Source organism: Crocuta crocuta, unplaced genomic scaffold (assembly GCF_008692635.1).
Source record: "Crocuta crocuta isolate KB4526 unplaced genomic scaffold, BGI_CrCroc_1.0 scaffold274, whole genome shotgun sequence".
NCBI classification, from domain to species: Eukaryota; Metazoa; Chordata; class Mammalia; order Carnivora; family Hyaenidae; genus Crocuta; species Crocuta crocuta.
The window spans coordinates 2,430,133-2,448,802 of NW_027530222.1; the positions used below are offsets into that span (position 1 = coordinate 2,430,133).

Sequence of the window (18,670 nt, forward strand, 5' to 3'; positions counted from 1 at the left end):
TGTTTTGTTGTGTGTGTGTTTTTTTGTGTGTTTGTGCTTTAAAAAAAAAAAAAAAAAGATCTGAACACTGTATTGCAGCCCCCACTGGAAAAGTTTATTTTGTAGTTTATTGAGTGTATTAAACAAAGGACAACTAAATTTTGAAGGACAGCCATGAAAGATAACAATGTTAGTTTTAGAATTGTTAATATTATGCCTTTTTTTTTCTGACAACATTTATTTTACAAAGATTGATTGCCCGTTGAGGTCATTCTTGGTTCTTGAAAGAAAAACCGTGTTATCACACAGCCACCTATTTACCATGCTCTCATTTTCTAAAATGATGAGGGCAAAGGGTCAGAAGTTGATTTTGTTTTAGAGCACTTTCAATTTCAGAAAAACTACTCCTGTGGTGCCCAAATCTTTCAATGCTATTAAAATGCAGACTTTAAAAGCATCAGCACCCATGAATCTTTATTAAACCTGTATACAATCCCTGTCCTCCTAAATCGCAATAATCTCAATTCCATCCAGATGTCCAAGCTAGAAATCTGGGAGCCATTCTTGCCCCCTCCCTCTACCTTATTCTCCATATCCGATCATCCCCTACAAAGTCCTATTGTCTATAATTTTAAAATACAGCATGAATTTTTTCATGCTCTCTAGTTACAGATATTCCAAGTCACCAAGTCATCTCCATTTGGGCTGCTACAATAAAAATTTTTAAAGTAAAGATAGCAACAAATTGTTCATAATATTTATTTTGGGTCAGGCACTGCTTTAAGTACTTTACATGTTAGCTTATATATTCCTCTCAACAACCCTGTTAAGGTGTTTTAGTACATTTCCTCACTAAGACAAGGAAACTGATACACAGAGGAGTTCAGTGACTTGTTCAAAGTCACACGACTAAGGAGGTGGAGAAGTCAACAATCACCTAACTCGCCATCTGCATTCACACCCATCATCCTCTGATCTGATATCCACTTGGCAGCCAATGTGATTCTTTAAAACAAGTAACCTTTACCCAGAACCAGAAACTCTTAAGGTGTGAACAGAAAACAGATTTATTATTTTCTTCCCCAAAGCCTGATCAAATCAGCTCTGCAGAAAGGCTCTTTCCTAATGCCAAAAAGTCCTTTGACTTTTTTGGTACTCTCAGTTAATCAAAATCCTTCCTCTTAATCACAAAGTGGTCTCATTTCAATAATAAAAATGCCCAGTCCAGTGTGTTGGTCAAATTCTGAACTTTATTGCAGTTAATGCTCCCTACTGCTAGTTAACGCTAGAGGCCTTCACAGTGGGGATCAGCAAATTTTCATGCTCTCAGCTAGCCTTTGGCCAGCCAGGGGTAGAGGGGCCAGAACAGAAAGAGAGATAAAGGATGCGTGTTTGGCACGCACAAATGTAATCTAGCACTGGTATACTCTGGCCATGGCAGGTGTTTAAAATTGACTCCTGTTCTCAGGGTTGGTTTTATGAGCACCTTGGATATTCTGTTGTGAGTTCCCTTTTCTATAGCTTCCTTGAAGTAGGCAAAGTCTCTACCTGCACCAAACACTCATGCAGGAACCTGAGCCTCAGCCTCACCTTCAGCTTCTGATGCTGCATCTGCAGCCTCTTTCTGATAAGGTTGCCTGGTTTCGGTAGAAAGCCTCATGGCATGATCCCATTTTCAGTAACCCAGGTACATAGTGCTACAAGGATTTCATACCTTTAATATGCTAATGGAGGATCACAGTTACTTTCCAAATGCAGTTCTTTGGCCTGATGTCAATAAACTATTTTCCAAGTATTTCTGTGTTCCATGGAATCCAGAGGATACAAGTCAAACTCTCCATCTTGTCACCTTAAAGCTTTCCTCAGTAGGACTGTGTGAAGTAAAAACACCCACCCTACCAGTCCCCATGGGTATAGAGAAGACTCACAACACATTAAAAGTTTTTTCCAAGGGAAGCTTCTCAATCTCTACCAGTTTCTCAGCTCCTTTAGTTTTAGCCCTTTTATAGCCTTAAGATAGGCAGGGGAGTAAGGATACACAGAACTGGCTTTTAGCACCTTCTCTGTAATTCTGCTATTAACAATCTAACTCTAATACTTCACTTGGGAATGTGGGGGTAATTGAGTCAGCTGAGTCAATGAGTCAGGAAGAATCCTATTTTAACATCCTGTTAGAAATACTAAAATATGATGTCATTTGACTGCTATTAGGATTGAATGCAAACTCTTTATTTTTTTTTTAAGTTTATTTATTCTGAGGGAGAGAGAGTGCAAACAAGTAGGGGAGAGGCAGAGAGAGAGAGGGGGAGAGAGAGAATCCTAAGCAGGCTCCACACTACCAGCACAGAGCCCAATGCAGGGCTCGAAGCTGCGAGATCACCACCTGAGACAAAGTCAGACAACTCTTCCCATCAAGCCACCCAGGCACCCTGAATGCGAACTTTTTAATATGTTCTGTGGAGTGCTGCATGATGTGGCCCTTGCCTACATCTCCAGCTTTGTCTCATGCCACTCTCCTGGGCTCAGCCACCCTGGTCTTGCAATTCCTTAGGTTACCTAAGCTCCTTCTGACCTCAGAGCTTTCATACATGCCTAAAACGTTCTTTCTTGTACCACTCTTTGTCTTCTCATTTCTCAGGTCTCAGTTTAAATATTATCTTATTATTACAAAGGAATGTCTTGAACTAGCTCCCCGCTTTCACTCCATTATTCTCATACATACTATTTTATTTTACAGAATTTATCACAAGTTACATAACTTTATGTTTACTAGTTTGTAGTCATATGGTCAGAGACTGCTTAACTACCAAAGCATTTCCGTTCTCCTCCTAGGTATACAATTGGACTACATTTCCCAGCCTCCCTTGCAGTTGGGTACAGCCATATAACTAAGTTTTAGCTACTGGAATAGAGGCAGAAAAAGACCACTCCCGGGTATAAAGCGTTCTAAATTTGACTCAGTTACAGTTGTGGACCTGTAAGGGGGGGGGGGCGGTTCTACCACTTACTACTGTGTAGCCTTGAGAGAGTGGCTTAATTTCTATGTGCTTCAGTTCCTTCATCTGTAAAAGGAAAGAATAATATCTACCTCACTGAATGGTGAAATTTGAACAAATGAATATATGGAGGTGCTTTGACTAGAACAATGCCTACAACATAGTAAGTGCTCAACGAATGCTGATATTATTCTTCTTATTATGGAATAATAATACCAGCAAATATATGGAATAACAGAAATACAGATTTGCAAAGTTGAAATTGATATGGTAGAAAAAACAGACATTTTTCACTTACAAAGGAATTTAAAAATCATAACCAATAGGGGCACCTGGGTGAAGCAACCTAAGCTTCCGACTCCTGACCTCGGCTCAGGTCATGGTCTCACAGTTTGTGAGTTTGAGCCCCACACTTGGCTCTGTGCTGACAGCATGGAGCCTGCTTGGGATTCTGTCTCTCCCTCTCTCTGCCCCTTCCCCACTTGCATTTCATTCTCTCTCTCAAAATAAATAAATAAACTTTAAAAAATAAAAAAATAAAGGGGCACCTGGGTGGCTCAGTCAGTTAAATGTCTGACTTTGGCTCAAGTCATGATTTCACAGTTCATGAGTTTGAGCCCCACATCGGGCTCTGTGCTGACAGCTCAGAGCTTGGAGCCTTTTTCAGATTCTGTATCTCCCTATATCTCTGCCCCTCCCCTCCTGAACTTTGTCTCTCTCTCCCCCAAAATAAATAAACCTTTTTAAAAAAATTTTTAATAAAAAAAATAAAAATAATAACCAATAAGCATGTGTTCAGATTGACAAAGCAGGGCTTGACTACATGAGAGGTAAAAAATAGCAGAGAAATTTAGAATTAAAGTCTTAGATACCTCTGCCAATTAAAGATCAATCAGATATGAAAATAAAGGAATTTTGGAAATATAGCATAGACATTCAGCTTTGATTAACAACAAAAGAATCAGTTTATATACAACTTTCAGGAACACGTACAGTGTTAAGTCAGAGCATATCTGTATCCTTCAATACCAAATGTCATTCTAATCAAAAAAGACTGATGGGAGCCCTTTCCTTGTGCCCTTATCCCTCTATACCACATAACCACTATATCCTCCTTACTAACAACTTCTATCTGGGAGACAGTAACATCACCCTTACTCTAGCTCAGGCTTATCACACTAGTACAAGACCCCAAAAAAGATTTCCACAAATGAACATATTTGATTAACTAAAATATGTGTTAAGCAATCAAGTTGGCACTAAAAATAAAGCCAAAAATTGACAAATCACTGGATAATTTTGATAAAACTTGCTTTTAAATTAGTTTATGAATTTATCTCAGTTTTCGTTCCTACATGTCACTGGAAAAAAATTTTCTTTTAGTGTTTTTATCATCCACATTATTATTTTGTTTTTTTCTTGCTTCATAGTAAAACCCTCAGGACGAGATTATGCTACAGTCTCTTTTGGCCAAACTGACTTGCCAAGTTTGTGGCAATCTTCTTGTTCACACAAAGCAACCACCCATTTTTTCTTAGCTGGGATTCTGAAGCGTGCCAAAGAGAGGAAATGATACTCAACGTACCTTAAGTCTTGGCCTTCTTCTTCCTCAAACAACAACAATAAAATAGCATTTTTATAAAGATAGCTCTCAAGATTCAAAGGAGAATTTAAAATGAGTAAAGTTAAATATTGCATTAAAGGTATCAGAATAAATAGTAACCCTCTTGTACATTCTTATATAATTCTTTTCAGATTGAAAATTAAAAACCACAGATTTTCTAATAAGGTCCTACTTAGAACATTTTGTGTTATAAATGGACTCACTTTAACAGATTCATCCCTGTCTACCTCGTTAGAACATACTCTAGTAAAACAACCACTAAACCCTTAAAAAATATTTATTATCTTAACCAATTCTACAGAAACCTGAACATTCCCTCTCAGAAAGATCATACAAATGAAAATTATGCTTTCCAACAGGGAAAGTATATTTGATTGCACTAGTCATGATAATGACAGTACCTGTCGCTAAGCTGTTTATTTGAACTACATTAACCACACCAGATTTAATCTAGAAAGCCCCCGAGTTTAAGTGTTCAAAGAACATGTAAGCTAAAAGCTTAAATCAAGTCCATCCATGGATGGTCACTTCTGTTGTTGTTGTTAAAGATAAAGATCTTCTGTGCTATTTTAAGAATCTCCTTGGTTAAAGAATTTGAATGCAGTTAAAAAATCTGTATACCTCAGACACTTGGCTAACCAAGAAGGTCAGGCTAAGGTTACAAGAGGCGGTTCTCCAATTTATCAGCCTGAGAACATAAATATACTTAAGTAATGAAAGGGACAACATTGAGTATAAGTAACGTGAACACTCATGATCACAGTGCAAAATTCAAGATGTACCCCAATGCACTTCACACTTTCATTACTGACATCAGTTCAGTCTTCAACTGAGTATATATACTTCCAGCATAGAAAATAAATATATTTCTTCCTTACAAGAGCATATTTTCTATATCAACCTTAATCTGTTTCTCCTCCTGTGTTCCTTAAATTAGCTTGAAGTACCACCACCCTCTCTGTCATGGAGGCTCATAATATTGAAGTTTTGTTCTGGTTTTTTTTTTTTAACTTGATTCTCTTATACCATCACTATATGCAATAGGTTGCCAGGGCCTACAGATTCCAGTTTTACAATAACCTCTCATGACTTCTCTCTCTAATGCTTCCTGCTAGTATCCCAATTCAGAGCCTATTGTCTGCCTTGCTGTAATAATTAGCCTTCTGACTGGCCACTGCATTAGCCTCTCCCTAGCCCAACTTATCTTAAATACTCCTGGCAGAGCAATGTTCCTAATGAACATCTCTGATTTTTCACTCCCTTGCTCAAATGCCTTACAATCTACGAAATAAAGTCTAGTCTACCCAGCCTAACATTTAAAACCAGGTTCTGACCACAATCTATGTTTCCAACCTGCTTTTCCTCTACTTCTTTTCATAGCTATTTTTTCCTTTGTTTCAACTCAGACTCTTTTCCTCCCTAACTTCATGCTTTCCTGCCTCTCTGCCCTGGCTCAAGACGGAAGGGACCTTTCCTTCCTTCTCTGCATTGCCAGAACCTACACTTCCTTCAAGGCTCAAGGTCTAGCTCAATGCCACATCCTCCACAAAACCTTCTCTAAATGTCTCATCTGGAAGTAATTGCTTCCTCCCCTAAAGTACTCTGGTAGTTATGTAAAAAGCTCTTTTCTCAGCTTTCTTCTGTTTTTTTCCCTCCTATCCTCAACTTTTCTAGATGTTTCAACTCTTATTTGTTTTTGTATTCTCTAATTGAATACTGGTCAACTAAATAAATAATAGTTGAAGTAAATAGGTACATATCCAAAAAATAACAGCCGTTCAAGGCAAGTAAACATTTTATGTAATAATCTAATGCATAAAAAAGTACTGGACTTAGGGCGCCTGAGTGGTTCAGTCAGTTAAGTATCCTACTTCAACTCAGATCATGACCTCATGGTTTGTGAGTTTGAGCCCTGCATCAGGCTCTCTGCTGTCAGCAGAAGAGCCCACTTCAAATCCCGTGTCATCCTCTCTCTCTGACCCTGCCCCACTCACAATTTCTCTCTCTCTCAAAAATAAAACTGAAAAAAAGAAAAAAGAAAAATACTGGACTTGATAATATAGCTAGACAGCAGTAAAAAAGAAGAAAGAACATTGATAAGGAATGGATACTTATATTTAGATAACAAAATAAAATAATCTTTGCTAAGGAATATGTCCTCAAAGTATTTATTCTGATATTTTCTATTGTAAAACTTATGAGTAGTTTTTAATAGAAAAACATGTCTAATCCTTTCATTTCCACCTTTTTTTTATTATTAACACTAGTCAATGCTGCTGACTTATTTCGAAGTAGTTGAAACAGCATTTGAAACACTATCAGTTCAAAATATGACCTGAGAGGTGATTTGAGATCACCTTTAAAACATCATCGAATTCATTTTTCTCATAGATGTCTAGCAAAGTGTTTGATACATAAAGAAACACTCACTAAATATTAAATAAATTAATCTACAAAAGTTTTGATACTATTCATTAGCTACTATCTCTGAATGATAATGCTGTACTCAAAAATCAAGCCAAGAATGAGCTAGACAGAAAATAGGTACTCAGTAAATATTTGTTGAGTTTAATTCATATAATTTTAGAACTGGAGAGGATCTTAGAGATGATTTGCCTTCTGGTAACTGCTCGCTCTTCTATGCTTTTTGCATATGTTCACTGAGGCACATGTATTAACAAGTATTTATTTCACTTTTCCCCATGTTAACTCCTTGAATGCAAAGATACTGCGATGACCCCCAGGTAGCCTGATGCTTGGCAAATTGTAGGCACTGAAATGTTTCCTGAGTCAGATTGAGACTAGAACTAACTGCTGTGCAACATGGTAGCCATTAACCACATGTGGCTATTGAATTTAATTTGAATTAAATATAATTTAAAATTCAATTCTTTAGTCACACCAGCCACATCTGAAGTGTTTGATAACCACATGTGGCTAGTGACTACCATACTGAACAGAGTGGAGACTATTTCCATCAGTGTAGACAGTTCTACTGGACTGTGCTGGTCTGGACCATTTCCCTCATTTTGCAGAACAAAATGAGCTCAGGAAAGGTGTCACTTGCTCTAAATGAAACCATCAAAAGCAGAACCAGAATTAAAACTTGGAATTCCTAAATCAATGTCCGTCATCATTAAATCATAATGGAATCATTTCAAAGCTCCTACTGTATGTAGCCATAACTTAGAGCTGGTGATATTATGGAAGACGTGGTCTTTGTCTTATGATTGCCATGGAGGATATTTTATTTTTTTGTTGTAATTGATAAATTTACATGTTTTAGAAACAGGAAAAATATGACAGATAAAAAATGTACCTAGAAGTTCTGTACTTCTAAAATAATGCTATTTTTAAGAATGCTTTCCAGCTGTCTAGCTAAACAAAATAGTATTCTGGCCTTCTGCCAGTTTAATTTGAAAATGCATAGAATAGGTTCTGGTTTAATGGTTGCTTTTTTAGTTTGGTTTCTTTAAAGATTCCTCTTTGGTTTACTAATTGGAAAAATATTTGGATCAAAAGCAACAAATTATTAAGGTTTGTTTATATCTGGGACTCAAGATTGATTTGGTATGAATTCTTAAAAGATTTCCTAGGTTGTTGGTTTTTTTTTTAGAGTATCTGTAATCTCTAAAATGCTATCTTAAAGAAATAGCCATATTATGACTTCCATAGTATATTTGCCTATGAATTTATTGTTTCCTATTCTCTTGAAAGAGAAATCTAGTTCTGCCTGATAAGAATAATTTACAAAGAAATTAAGAAGTGATCATTCCCATAGCTACCTTAATATTAGACTGTGAAGGAAGCAAGAGAAGAAAGGACCAAGTCAGGCTCTAAGGATCCCAAAAAAGGTTTCATCCTAGGGCTCTTAGGTTATCACACTTGCTCAGCTAAAGAGCCCATCTTAATCCACTGTAATTATTCCCTGACTAGAACGAAGTTGTTAACTAAATTTGGTGGTTTCTGATAGAAAAGTATACATTCCAATGTTTGTTTTTTTAGGAGCCACAAAGGCAATTTGCCATCTTTCCACAGAAGTTTGAAAAAAGGTAAAAAGAATTAGTGATGAAAGTTTTAGAATTAATGGAGGCACCTCAGAAAGTAATTAGTTCTTTCTTTGAAAGACTTACTCTTCTATCAGGCAAACTGGTATTTAAGACAGCTAAATATCAGTACTTAGGTGTCAGTAATATCCCTATTTAACCACAGGACCAAAGAAAGAGGGTGTGTTTTTACTCCCTTATTTCCTTTGATGTGAAATTAAAAAGCTTTTGCTTGGCTAGGAATGTTTTATTCAAATTTTTATGTCATTCTCCTATAATCATTCCTCAATAGCTCCAGTTTGGTTTCAGGCAATGGAAAATTAAGGCAAGAATTTGAATTAACACTTTGAGAATATATCCTTTTTCCAAACAACTCAGGATAGCAGTATTTCCCCCAAATGAACAATGTATAGGGAAGCCTGGCTGGCTCAGTCAGAAGAGTATGTAACTCTTGACATTGAGTAATGAGTTTGAGCCTCACATTGGATATAGAGATTATCAAAAATAAATAAATAAACTTTATATGTTTATAAACTTTATATTATATATATACATATACACATATATGTGTGTGTGTGTATGTATATATTTCACCCTTCTTCCAAAATGGTATGCTCGCTCCCTCTCCAAGGAAAATAACCTAAAATCTCACCCCATCACCTCATCAAGTTCAAAGTACAGGATCTCCAGGTAACTACATAAGCTTCTCCGTCTGATCTGGGTATAACTTCACATCATCTTGTGATCTGGTGACTCTCAACCAGAGGTGACTTTGTCTCCTAGGGAACTTTAGGCCAGATCTGGAGACATTATTGTCACAACTAGAAAGGAGGGTCATCTAGGGGGTAAAGGCAAGGGGTGCTGCCAAACTATATAATGCACAGGACAGCCCCTTACAACACAGAACTGTCTGGTTCAATGTGTAAATAGTGCCAAGGGTGAGAAGCTCACTGTAACCTATATAATCTAATAAGGTATCTTCCCCAATCACATCCGATATATAATTATGGAGCAAATATATTGCAGCAAATACTTCCATGTGGGAAGGAGGAGAAAGGGAAACACTGGCCCACTGCAAAGATGAAATTCCTCATGGAGGCATCATGATGACCCTGAACTGGCAGTCAGGGAGGTTCCTAAGCTAAACCTTGCTTCTACATTCTGCAGTGACCCCTCTTGTTTATTGTTCTCTGTGGTCACTGGCTGTACTGGCTGAAAGCTTTTCCTCTAAATCCACAAGTGAAATAGGTATGGAGAAACATGAATTCCTTGTGAAGAATACAGCTTTTAATACAGCCAAATGGTTTCTTTAGCAATACATTCCCTCAAAAACTGAAAGACTTCTGATCTATTTGCATCTAGTCAGTTCCATTTGCCAGTAATACTAAAGCTCTTTCCTAGAAATAATCCTCAACCCTAGTTTATTTCTTTGCTTTTTCACCCTATGCTTCTCTTCCTCCCGAAGGGCTATCAGATTTAAATGTGAAGGCCACACCCTAAATCTAATCTTAGCTGCAGGGCTGAATTTTAATGGACCCTTGTTGCTCAAAACCTTTGTCAATCCTGTTTCCTATTCTTTGAAGTACAAACCAGTCAGTTTCTCCAATCCCTTGAGGCTCCAAATTTCTGTACTTTCTATATTCCTTTTCATTTATGCTTGCAAACCTGCTTATTATTGCATGAGCTCATCTCATTTTTCTATTTTTTAATCTATTTTTTTATTTTTGAGAAAGAGAGTATGAGGGGGGTGCAGGGAGGGTCAGAGGGAAAGAATGAGAGGGAATTTCTTTTTTTTCCTTTTGTGCATTTTTCTTTTTTTTCTTTTATAGTTTATTGTCAAGTTGGTTTCCAGTTAACACCCAGTGCTTATCCCAACAAGTGCCCTCCTCCATCCCCATCATCTCCTTTCCCCTCTCCCCCTCCCCCATCAGCCCTCAGTTCTCATCATTCAAGAGTCTCTCATGGTTTGCCTTCCTCCCTCTCCCCTACTATTTTTTCCCCTTCCCCTTCCCCATGGTCCTCTGTTAAGTTTCTCTTGTTCCAATCCACAAAACTAATAGGCAACCAACGGAATGGGAAAAGNAATTTGTATTTGAGTGAGAGAAAATTTCAAGCAGGCTCCACACTCAGCACAGAACCCAACACAGGGCTCAATCCCACAACCTTGGGATTATGACCCAAACTGAAATCAAGAGTTGGACGCTCAACCAATTGAGCTACCCAGGCACCCCTCATTTTTCTAATATCTTGCTAAATGCAGCATTAAACTTAACTTACTAACATTCAACCAATTGAGCTACCCAGGCACCCCTCATTTTTCTAATATCTTGCTAAATGCAGCATTAAACTTAACTTACTAACATTGCTTTTTCTAACCTCTTCTAGACTATGGACTTTGTAGGCACTTTATTAGCCTTCTCAATATTGCATGAAACTTTTTTTTTTTTACCAAATGTCTTGCCATCAGTTTCCATTTTCCAGCTCCTAATAATAGTTTCCTTGTTGTCTACTACCTACCTGATTTTAGATTTGCATGATAGCACCCTAATTCTGTAATAATTTCTGTATTAAGGTAATGCTAGCTGTTGAGGAAAACATACCTCAAAAAGTCGCAGTAAAATCTGTGTTCAGTATAAGTATTCCTGGTTAGGGGTGGAAGAACAGGGGAATAACCTTTTGCCACACAGTCACCTAGGGCCCCAGGCTCATAGAGGCTCTATCATCTTCAACAAGTAACTTCAAAATATTCCCTTGACACAAAATTCCAACCAGCAGACGCCAGAAGAGAGGGAGGATCATGTGTAGGAGGTTTCTGTGAGCCAGGTCTGGAATCGGTGCCATTATTTCTGTTCACGTTCCACTGGACAATAGAATTTAAGTAAAAGCGGAATGTGCATCTTTCAGGAAGTATTCTTGAAGGGAGGGAACATATCTTTATTCCTTCAAACTTCTTGCTGGCTGGAATTGAGAAATGGTGCTGGAGCTTAAACAATCATACCACAGGGTGAAAAGCATACGTTAAGGATGATGGAGATGACAGAGTTTGGGTCCCTGGTTTTGGACTCTTTACCTACTGACCATAATTAAGAGAGAAATGAACTTCTGTCATATTTAAGCCACTGTTGTTTTGAGGGTTTTTTATTTGTAGCTTACTCTAACTTAAACTTATAGAATTATTCTCTAATTGTTTGGTATAGTTACTTTTTCTTTTTCCCACTCCTTTGAGTGGAAGACCTTAAATTCTTTCTTCTCCTAGTAGAGGGGACCATAAGAATTACCAAATCTCTGACACAAGTAGTCTCAGCTCATGTCGAGAGTATCTTTGTTGTTTTACCTGAGAGGTAAAATGCTTAGGATTGGCCCATAAATTCAAATCATTTCAAGAAACATTATTGAATACCCACTAATGTCAGGTACTGGTTGAGATACAAGAGATACCAAGGTGATCACAATCCATCCCTGCCTTTGAGGAACTTTATTATAGGCTGTAGGGTAGATACTTAGATCTGCTGCCTCAAATTCCAGTCTATCACTCTATTTGAAGAACTTGGAAAGCTAAAATTTATATTTCTCAGACTCCCTTGCCACCCAAATTTTAGGTACAAATAAGGTCTCCCAAATAGATGCACTTATGGGAAATAAAAAAAAAGAGGTGCAAGTAAAATGAAGTGAAATGTTCCTGCTGCAGTAGCCATGTGTAAGCAAGATGTGACAATGTGCTTGTGGCATCCAGCCTCTTCACATGGGCTTCATGGAGGTGGTGGCAGCAGAAACAGGGTCCAATTGTCAGCTTCCCATCCCAGCTACGTTGAATAGTGTACAATGAATAGCCTCTAGTCAGAATAGGCTAGTCTTATACTGTAGTAACAAGCAATCCTCAAAATCACAGTGGCTTACTGCAAGAAATTTTCTTTCTCACCGACAAACAACAAAAAGTTTACTGCATGCACAGCAAAGGAGACCATCAACAAAATGAAAAAACAAACAAAGAAGAATCATACAACTCAATAGCAAACAAACCCAAAAAATCCAATTAAGAGGAAATGAACAGACATTTTCCCAGAGAAGACATAGAGATAACCAATGGGTACATAAATGCTCAACATTACTAATAATCAGGGAAATACAAACAAAACCATAATGAGATATCACCTCACACCTGTTAGAATGGCTAGTATCAAAAAAATCAGAAATAACAAGTGCTGGGAAGGATGTGAAGAAAAGGAAACACCTGTGCACTGTTGGTGAGAATGAAAATTGGTGCAGCCACTATGAAAAACAGTGTGGAGATTCCTCCAAAAATTAAATATAGAGCTACTGTACTATCCAGAAATCCCATATCTGGGTATATATCTGAAGGAAACACAATGATGATCCCCCAAAACTATCTGTATTCCTGGGGTGCCTGGGAGGCTCAGTCAGCTAAGTATCTAACTCTTGATTTCTGTTCAGGTCACAATCTCACATTTCATGAGATCAAGCCCCACATCAGGCTGCATGCTGACAGTGTAGAGCCTGCTTGGGATTCTCTCTCCGTTTCTGTCCTTCCCTGCTGTCTGTCTGTCTGTCTCTCTCTCTCCCTCTCTCTCAACAGATAAACATTAAAATATATTATCTGCACTCCCATGTTCATCATACCATTATTTATGATAGCCAACTCATGGAAATAAACTAAGTGTCCATCAATAGCTGAATATATAAAGAAATGTGGTACATTTATACAATAATGTCTTATTTAGCCATAAAAAAGGACACCTGCCACTTGCAACAACACGGATGGACTTGAGTACACTGTGCTAAGTGAAAAAAGTCAGACACAAGAAGATAAATACTGCATGATCTCACTTATATGTGGAATCCAAAAAACAAAAATGACAACAACAACAAAAACAAATTCATAGATACAGACAACAGACTGCCAGAGGTGTGGGGAGAGGGGAAGGCAAAACAGGTGTAGGGGGCCAAAAGTTAAGCTTCCAGCTATAAGATAAATAAGTTCTGAGATGTAATATATAGCATAGTGAGTGTAGTTAATACTGTACTGTGTATTTAAAAGTTGCTAAGAGAGTAGATCTTAAAGTTCTCATCACAAGAAAACAAATCTGTAACTGTGAAATATTTGGTGTTAACCAAACTTAAGGTAATCACTTCATAATATATACCTATATCAAATCATTATATTATACATCTTTGACTAATCTAATGTTATGTCAATTATATCTCAATAAAACTAGGGGTGAAACTTTAGGTGTGGTGACTTGTTCTTCTCGTGCTGACTCAGTGGTCTGGGCTGCTTCAATCTTGTGGCTACTACATTTTAATCCAAGATTTCCCTTATGACTATTGTGGCAGGAAAGAAAACGTCTAGAAAACTGTTCAAGGGCTTTTCACAGCCTCATTCTGGAAGTGACACATTACTTCTCACATTTTATTGGCTAGAGCGAGTCACACGGCCCCACCTAACTGCAAGAGGGTCAGGAAATGTAATCTTCATATGCCCAGGAAGCAAAGGAGAATCAGGTATTAGTGAACACTAGCAATGTTTTTTTTAAAAAATATTTTTTATTTATTTCTAGGAGAGAGAGAAACAGCGTGAGCAGGGGAGGGTCAGAGAGAGAGGGAGATACAGACTCTGAAATAGGCTCCAGGCTCCGAGCTGGCAGTCAGCACAGAGCCCGACGCGGGGCTCGAACCCATGAACCGCGAGATCATGACCTAAGCGAAAGTCGGACGCTTAACCGACTAAGCCACCCAGGCGCCCCTAGCAATGTTTACTATAAATGATGTGAGCTTGAATTCATATCATTAGTCTGTTGAATTCCATTCCTCCAGTCCTTTCAAGGGTTTGAAGCGCTGAATTACCTAACTGATATAGTTTTGTTTTTTGAAATGTGTAGAGTGGTTTCAGGTTCCGATGGTGAGCCCAGACTGAATCAGGTATGGGCTGGTAGCTTTCTGTCCCCTTATCTCTGACTTCTCTCTACCCTTCTGTGTTCTACTCTGGGCCTTAGGAGGCCATCCTCTATGAACTGCATCTTCCAAGTTCCTTTGCCCTCTGACTTTGGATCCTGGGAGGTACAGCAGGAGCTCAGAGGCAGGAAATGAGAGAGGTCAGGATACTTATCCCCCCCTAATTTCAACTCCCCACCAATCTGTGGGCCTTTTATCCTGCCCTCAGTAAAGATTCCTTTCATTGAAGTTTCCTTATGTAAAAAATTTGAGTATGATATCTGTTTCTTGCCTGGACTTTGATTCATAAAAGGTGTTTAATAATCACACCATGAATCAAAAAGAGAGTGCTACTAGACTCTCTCCCTCCAGCTGGAGATCTTTATAAACTGCAAACCAAAATATGTCATTCCTCTGTGTTAAAACATCTATGGCTGGCTATTATATCCCTGTCACCACACCCCAGTCTAAGTTGCAGCCAGACTAAACTACTTTCAGTTCCCCCTGCAACATGGTCTCTCTTCCTCTGAGCCTTTGCACATACAGTACCTTCTTCCTGGAAACTGCTCCCTACCCCTCACACTCATCATTCAGACATCAGCATAAATGTCACTTACCCCAGAAACTCTTTCATAAACCTACTTACCCTAGTTAGAGGTTATTATGTGCTCCCAAGGCAGCCTCTCTTCCCCAGCACGCATAGATAGAACCCAATGTTACATCCTACTGCAACTGCCTGGGCCTTACCTGTGTCCTCCGGTAGACCGTAGCATATAGAACCAGAACAGCAACTCAGATCTCTAAGGCCTATTAAGGTGCTTGGTACATAACAGATTCTCAATAAATCTTAGATAGTACCCAAATGTTATTGAAAAAGCTTGAACCCTCCTCCTCTACCTACTGTCCTGTCTCTTCTCATTCATTGACAGAAATCATAAAAAAATTTCAGTCACCCACTTCTCATTACTACCTTTCATTTACTTCCCAAACCATTTTAATCTTATTTTGCCACCACCTTTTAAGGGGACTTCTCTTGCCAATAGTACCAATGACTTGACCTCTCAGATCTTCAATAGATTCTTTTCAATCTAAATCCTCTAGGAATCCTCTGCAGGACTTTCTGGAAATTCCCTCCTCTGTTCTGCAGGAATCATGGATCTCTCTCTCTCTCTCTCATTATTCTGTTTGCCTATCTATGCTATCCTCCATTCATTTATAAGTCCGTGTGTCTTGTTCATTTCTTTAAAAAAATTTTTTTAATGTTTATTCATTTTTGAGAGACAGGATGCAGAGACAGGGAGACACAGAATCCAAAGCAGGCTCCAGACTCCAAGGTGTCAGCACAGAGCCCAATGCAGGGCTCGAACTCCCAAGCCATAAGATTGTGACCTGAGCCAAAGTCAGAGGCTTAACCGACTGAGCCACCCAGGTGCCCCTGTTCATTTCTATCTCTAGTCCCAAGCATAGTGCCTAGCACACAGTAGGTCTTAATAACTATAAATGTTAAATAATCAAAGCTCTTGGTTTTCAGGTCATCTCTCTTGATCTCCTCTTTTTCTGACTGTCTCAGGCACCTTCTTCCATATACCCAAGAAATGTTGCTCAGAGTAACTCATTTTTATCCACCTCTGGGGCTTCAGCCATCAGAGAAAATACTCTAAATCTCACATGTTTTCAATCTTAAACTTTCACCTGAGCTAAGGCTCCCCTTCTCGCCCTGGATATCTCACAGGCAATTCAAATAAAGGCTCAGAATCTCTTCCATTCCCAGCCTGCCCTCCTCCTGCTTCCAAAACTCAACCAGTGGAATTAACATGCATCTAATTGTCCAGATTACAAACCCCAAAGACCCCTTAACTCTTCCCACTGCCTTTCCTCCCTTGCCATGCTGGGCAGCTAGCTTTATTCACTACAAAACCTTCAGCCCCTAACTCCTGTACTCTGCCTCTAGGTCTTCTATTTCTTCCACCCTGAACACAGGCAAATCTTTGGGTCAGCTTCACCAAGGTGTTTCCTCTTCTGAGTTCTAGACAAATTGCTTCTTCATTCTGAACAAATACAACTTGATGCTAGATTTCGTTTTTAATAAGCGTCTCTCACTAGGTTGTAAAATTCTTGAGGTCAGGTTTTTGGTGTTTCGATCACTGGTTCTAGACAATGACTGACATCCTAGGCAATTAAAAACTATTTTATACAGGAGCACCTGGGTGGCTCAGTCAGTTAAGTGTCTGACTTTGGCTCAGGGCATGATCTCACGGTTTGTGGGTGCAAGCCTCGCGTCAGGCTCTGTGCTGATAGCTAGCTCAGAGCCTGGAGCCTGCTTCAGATTCTGTGTCTCCCTCTCTCTGACCCTCCCCTGCTCACACTGTCTCTCTCTCTCTCTCAGAAATAATAAAAAACATTAAGAATTTTTTTTAAAAAACTATTTTATATAAATGAATGCATGAATAAATGAGTGAACTAGGAATGAGAAGCTCTTCAATTATAGCTTTCAGAGATTAGTGGGAGGGGATATTTGAGTTGAAAGGACAATTCAGTTTGAAAACACTAACTTTATGTGATCAAGTAGGCAAATACATTGTAACAACATATATATGCCTATGGAAAGAAGGTAATTGCTATGCATCTAGGGAACTTTATTTGCAGGCTTTTCAGGTCTCTGTTATGGACAGCCACATTTTAAAAGGGAAGATATTTTTTAACCCTCCTATACTCTTTTATCCTCGGGAACAGGAATTAAAATATAAATAAGACCGGGCACCTGGGTGGCTCAGTTGGTTGAGAGTCTGACTTCCACCAAGGTCATGATCTCACAGTTCCTGAGTTCCAGTCCCCATGTCAGGCTCTGTGTTGACAGCTTGGTGTCTGGAGCCTGCTTCTGATTCTGTGTCTCTTCCTCTGTCTCTCCCCCACCCCCGCCTCCCAACACACACACACACACACACACACACACCCCTAATGTGTTCCTCTCTCTAAAATAAATTTAAAAAACTTTAAATAAGTAAGTATAAATAAGAGAAAACGCCCACCGCAGTAGTGCCTGGGCACTTTGTATGCCTTCAACACGCTTTAATCCCTTTCCTTTTTCCTACCTTGTCCTTATATTAGAAGCCTCCTGGCTTTAGAATACCTAAAGGAAATTTTAGTTTTAGAATTTCAATTTGATGAATGTAACGTCGTGGAGATTCTGATTAATCCTATTAACCCATGACTCAAACCCATGAGAGAAGGGGAAAAAATCACTGGAGGGGGAGGGGAGGAAGGAGGCGAAGCAAAAACTGAAAGAAGGCTGAGGGGAAGCTGTAGAAGGAAGCTCCATTTTGGTTGGGTTTTGTCTTTTTTTAACCCCAGAGAGGCGTGACGCTCTAACNAGAAGAAGAAGTTTAAGTTTAAGGTGGACTTTGAGCTCGAAGAGCTCTCCTCGGTGCCCTTCGTCAACGGGGTCCTCTTCTGCAAGATGCGGCTGCTGGACGGCGGCAGCTTCACCGCCGAGTCCCCCAGGTAACGCGCCCTCGGCGCCTCGCGAGCCGCTCCGCCTGTCCCGAGGGGGTTTGCTTGATGGGCAGCTTGTCTTTCCTTGGCCCGTTTGCTTCAGGGGGAAGGCCAGCCTCGTGAGCTCCTCTTCCTCCGGGGACCCAGTCTGAAATCAGTCAGGAGTTATCGATCTGCACAGAGTGCTTCGCAAATGGGTCCATCTCAGCTGGGCTTGGCTCCTGCTCTCCTGATTCCAGATGGTTCCTGGTATCTACTCTTCCCTCCTAAATTATCTAGGAATGGGTGCAGTGGCCAGAAGGGAGAGAATGCTTCTGGTTTCTCGTAAGACGTTTCCATATTTGTGAAATGCAAAGTGGAATTTGAACTGTTGTTGAAACAGAAACAGAAATAACCCGAACTGCTTGCCGTTCCAAGAGCCCTCGCTCTGCACAGAAACCTGTGCTTAGCATTAACTCCTTTTCTCTTGTTGCTTACTCGGGACTCAGGAGCCCAGGATGTGGCTAGGGTAGGCCTGATCAGGCTTGACTTGACTTGAGTCAAGGGTTCCCTGAGTCTGTGCCTCATCGGAGAGATGCGTCTCC

General features: G+C 39.3%; 1 protein-coding gene across 1 annotated transcript in view; it reads left to right on the top strand.

Moving 5' to 3' along the window:
* Positions 1 to 18,670, top strand: part of EEIG2 (EEIG family member 2) — a 103,209-nt gene that overhangs the window by 3,248 nt on the left and 81,291 nt on the right. The window contains exon 2 of the mRNA XM_077765614.1: positions 17,968 to 18,095. Within this exon, the coding sequence (XP_077621740.1) occupies positions 17,968 to 18,095 (128 nt within the window). The remainder of the gene's footprint in view (positions 1 to 17,967; positions 18,096 to 18,670) is intronic.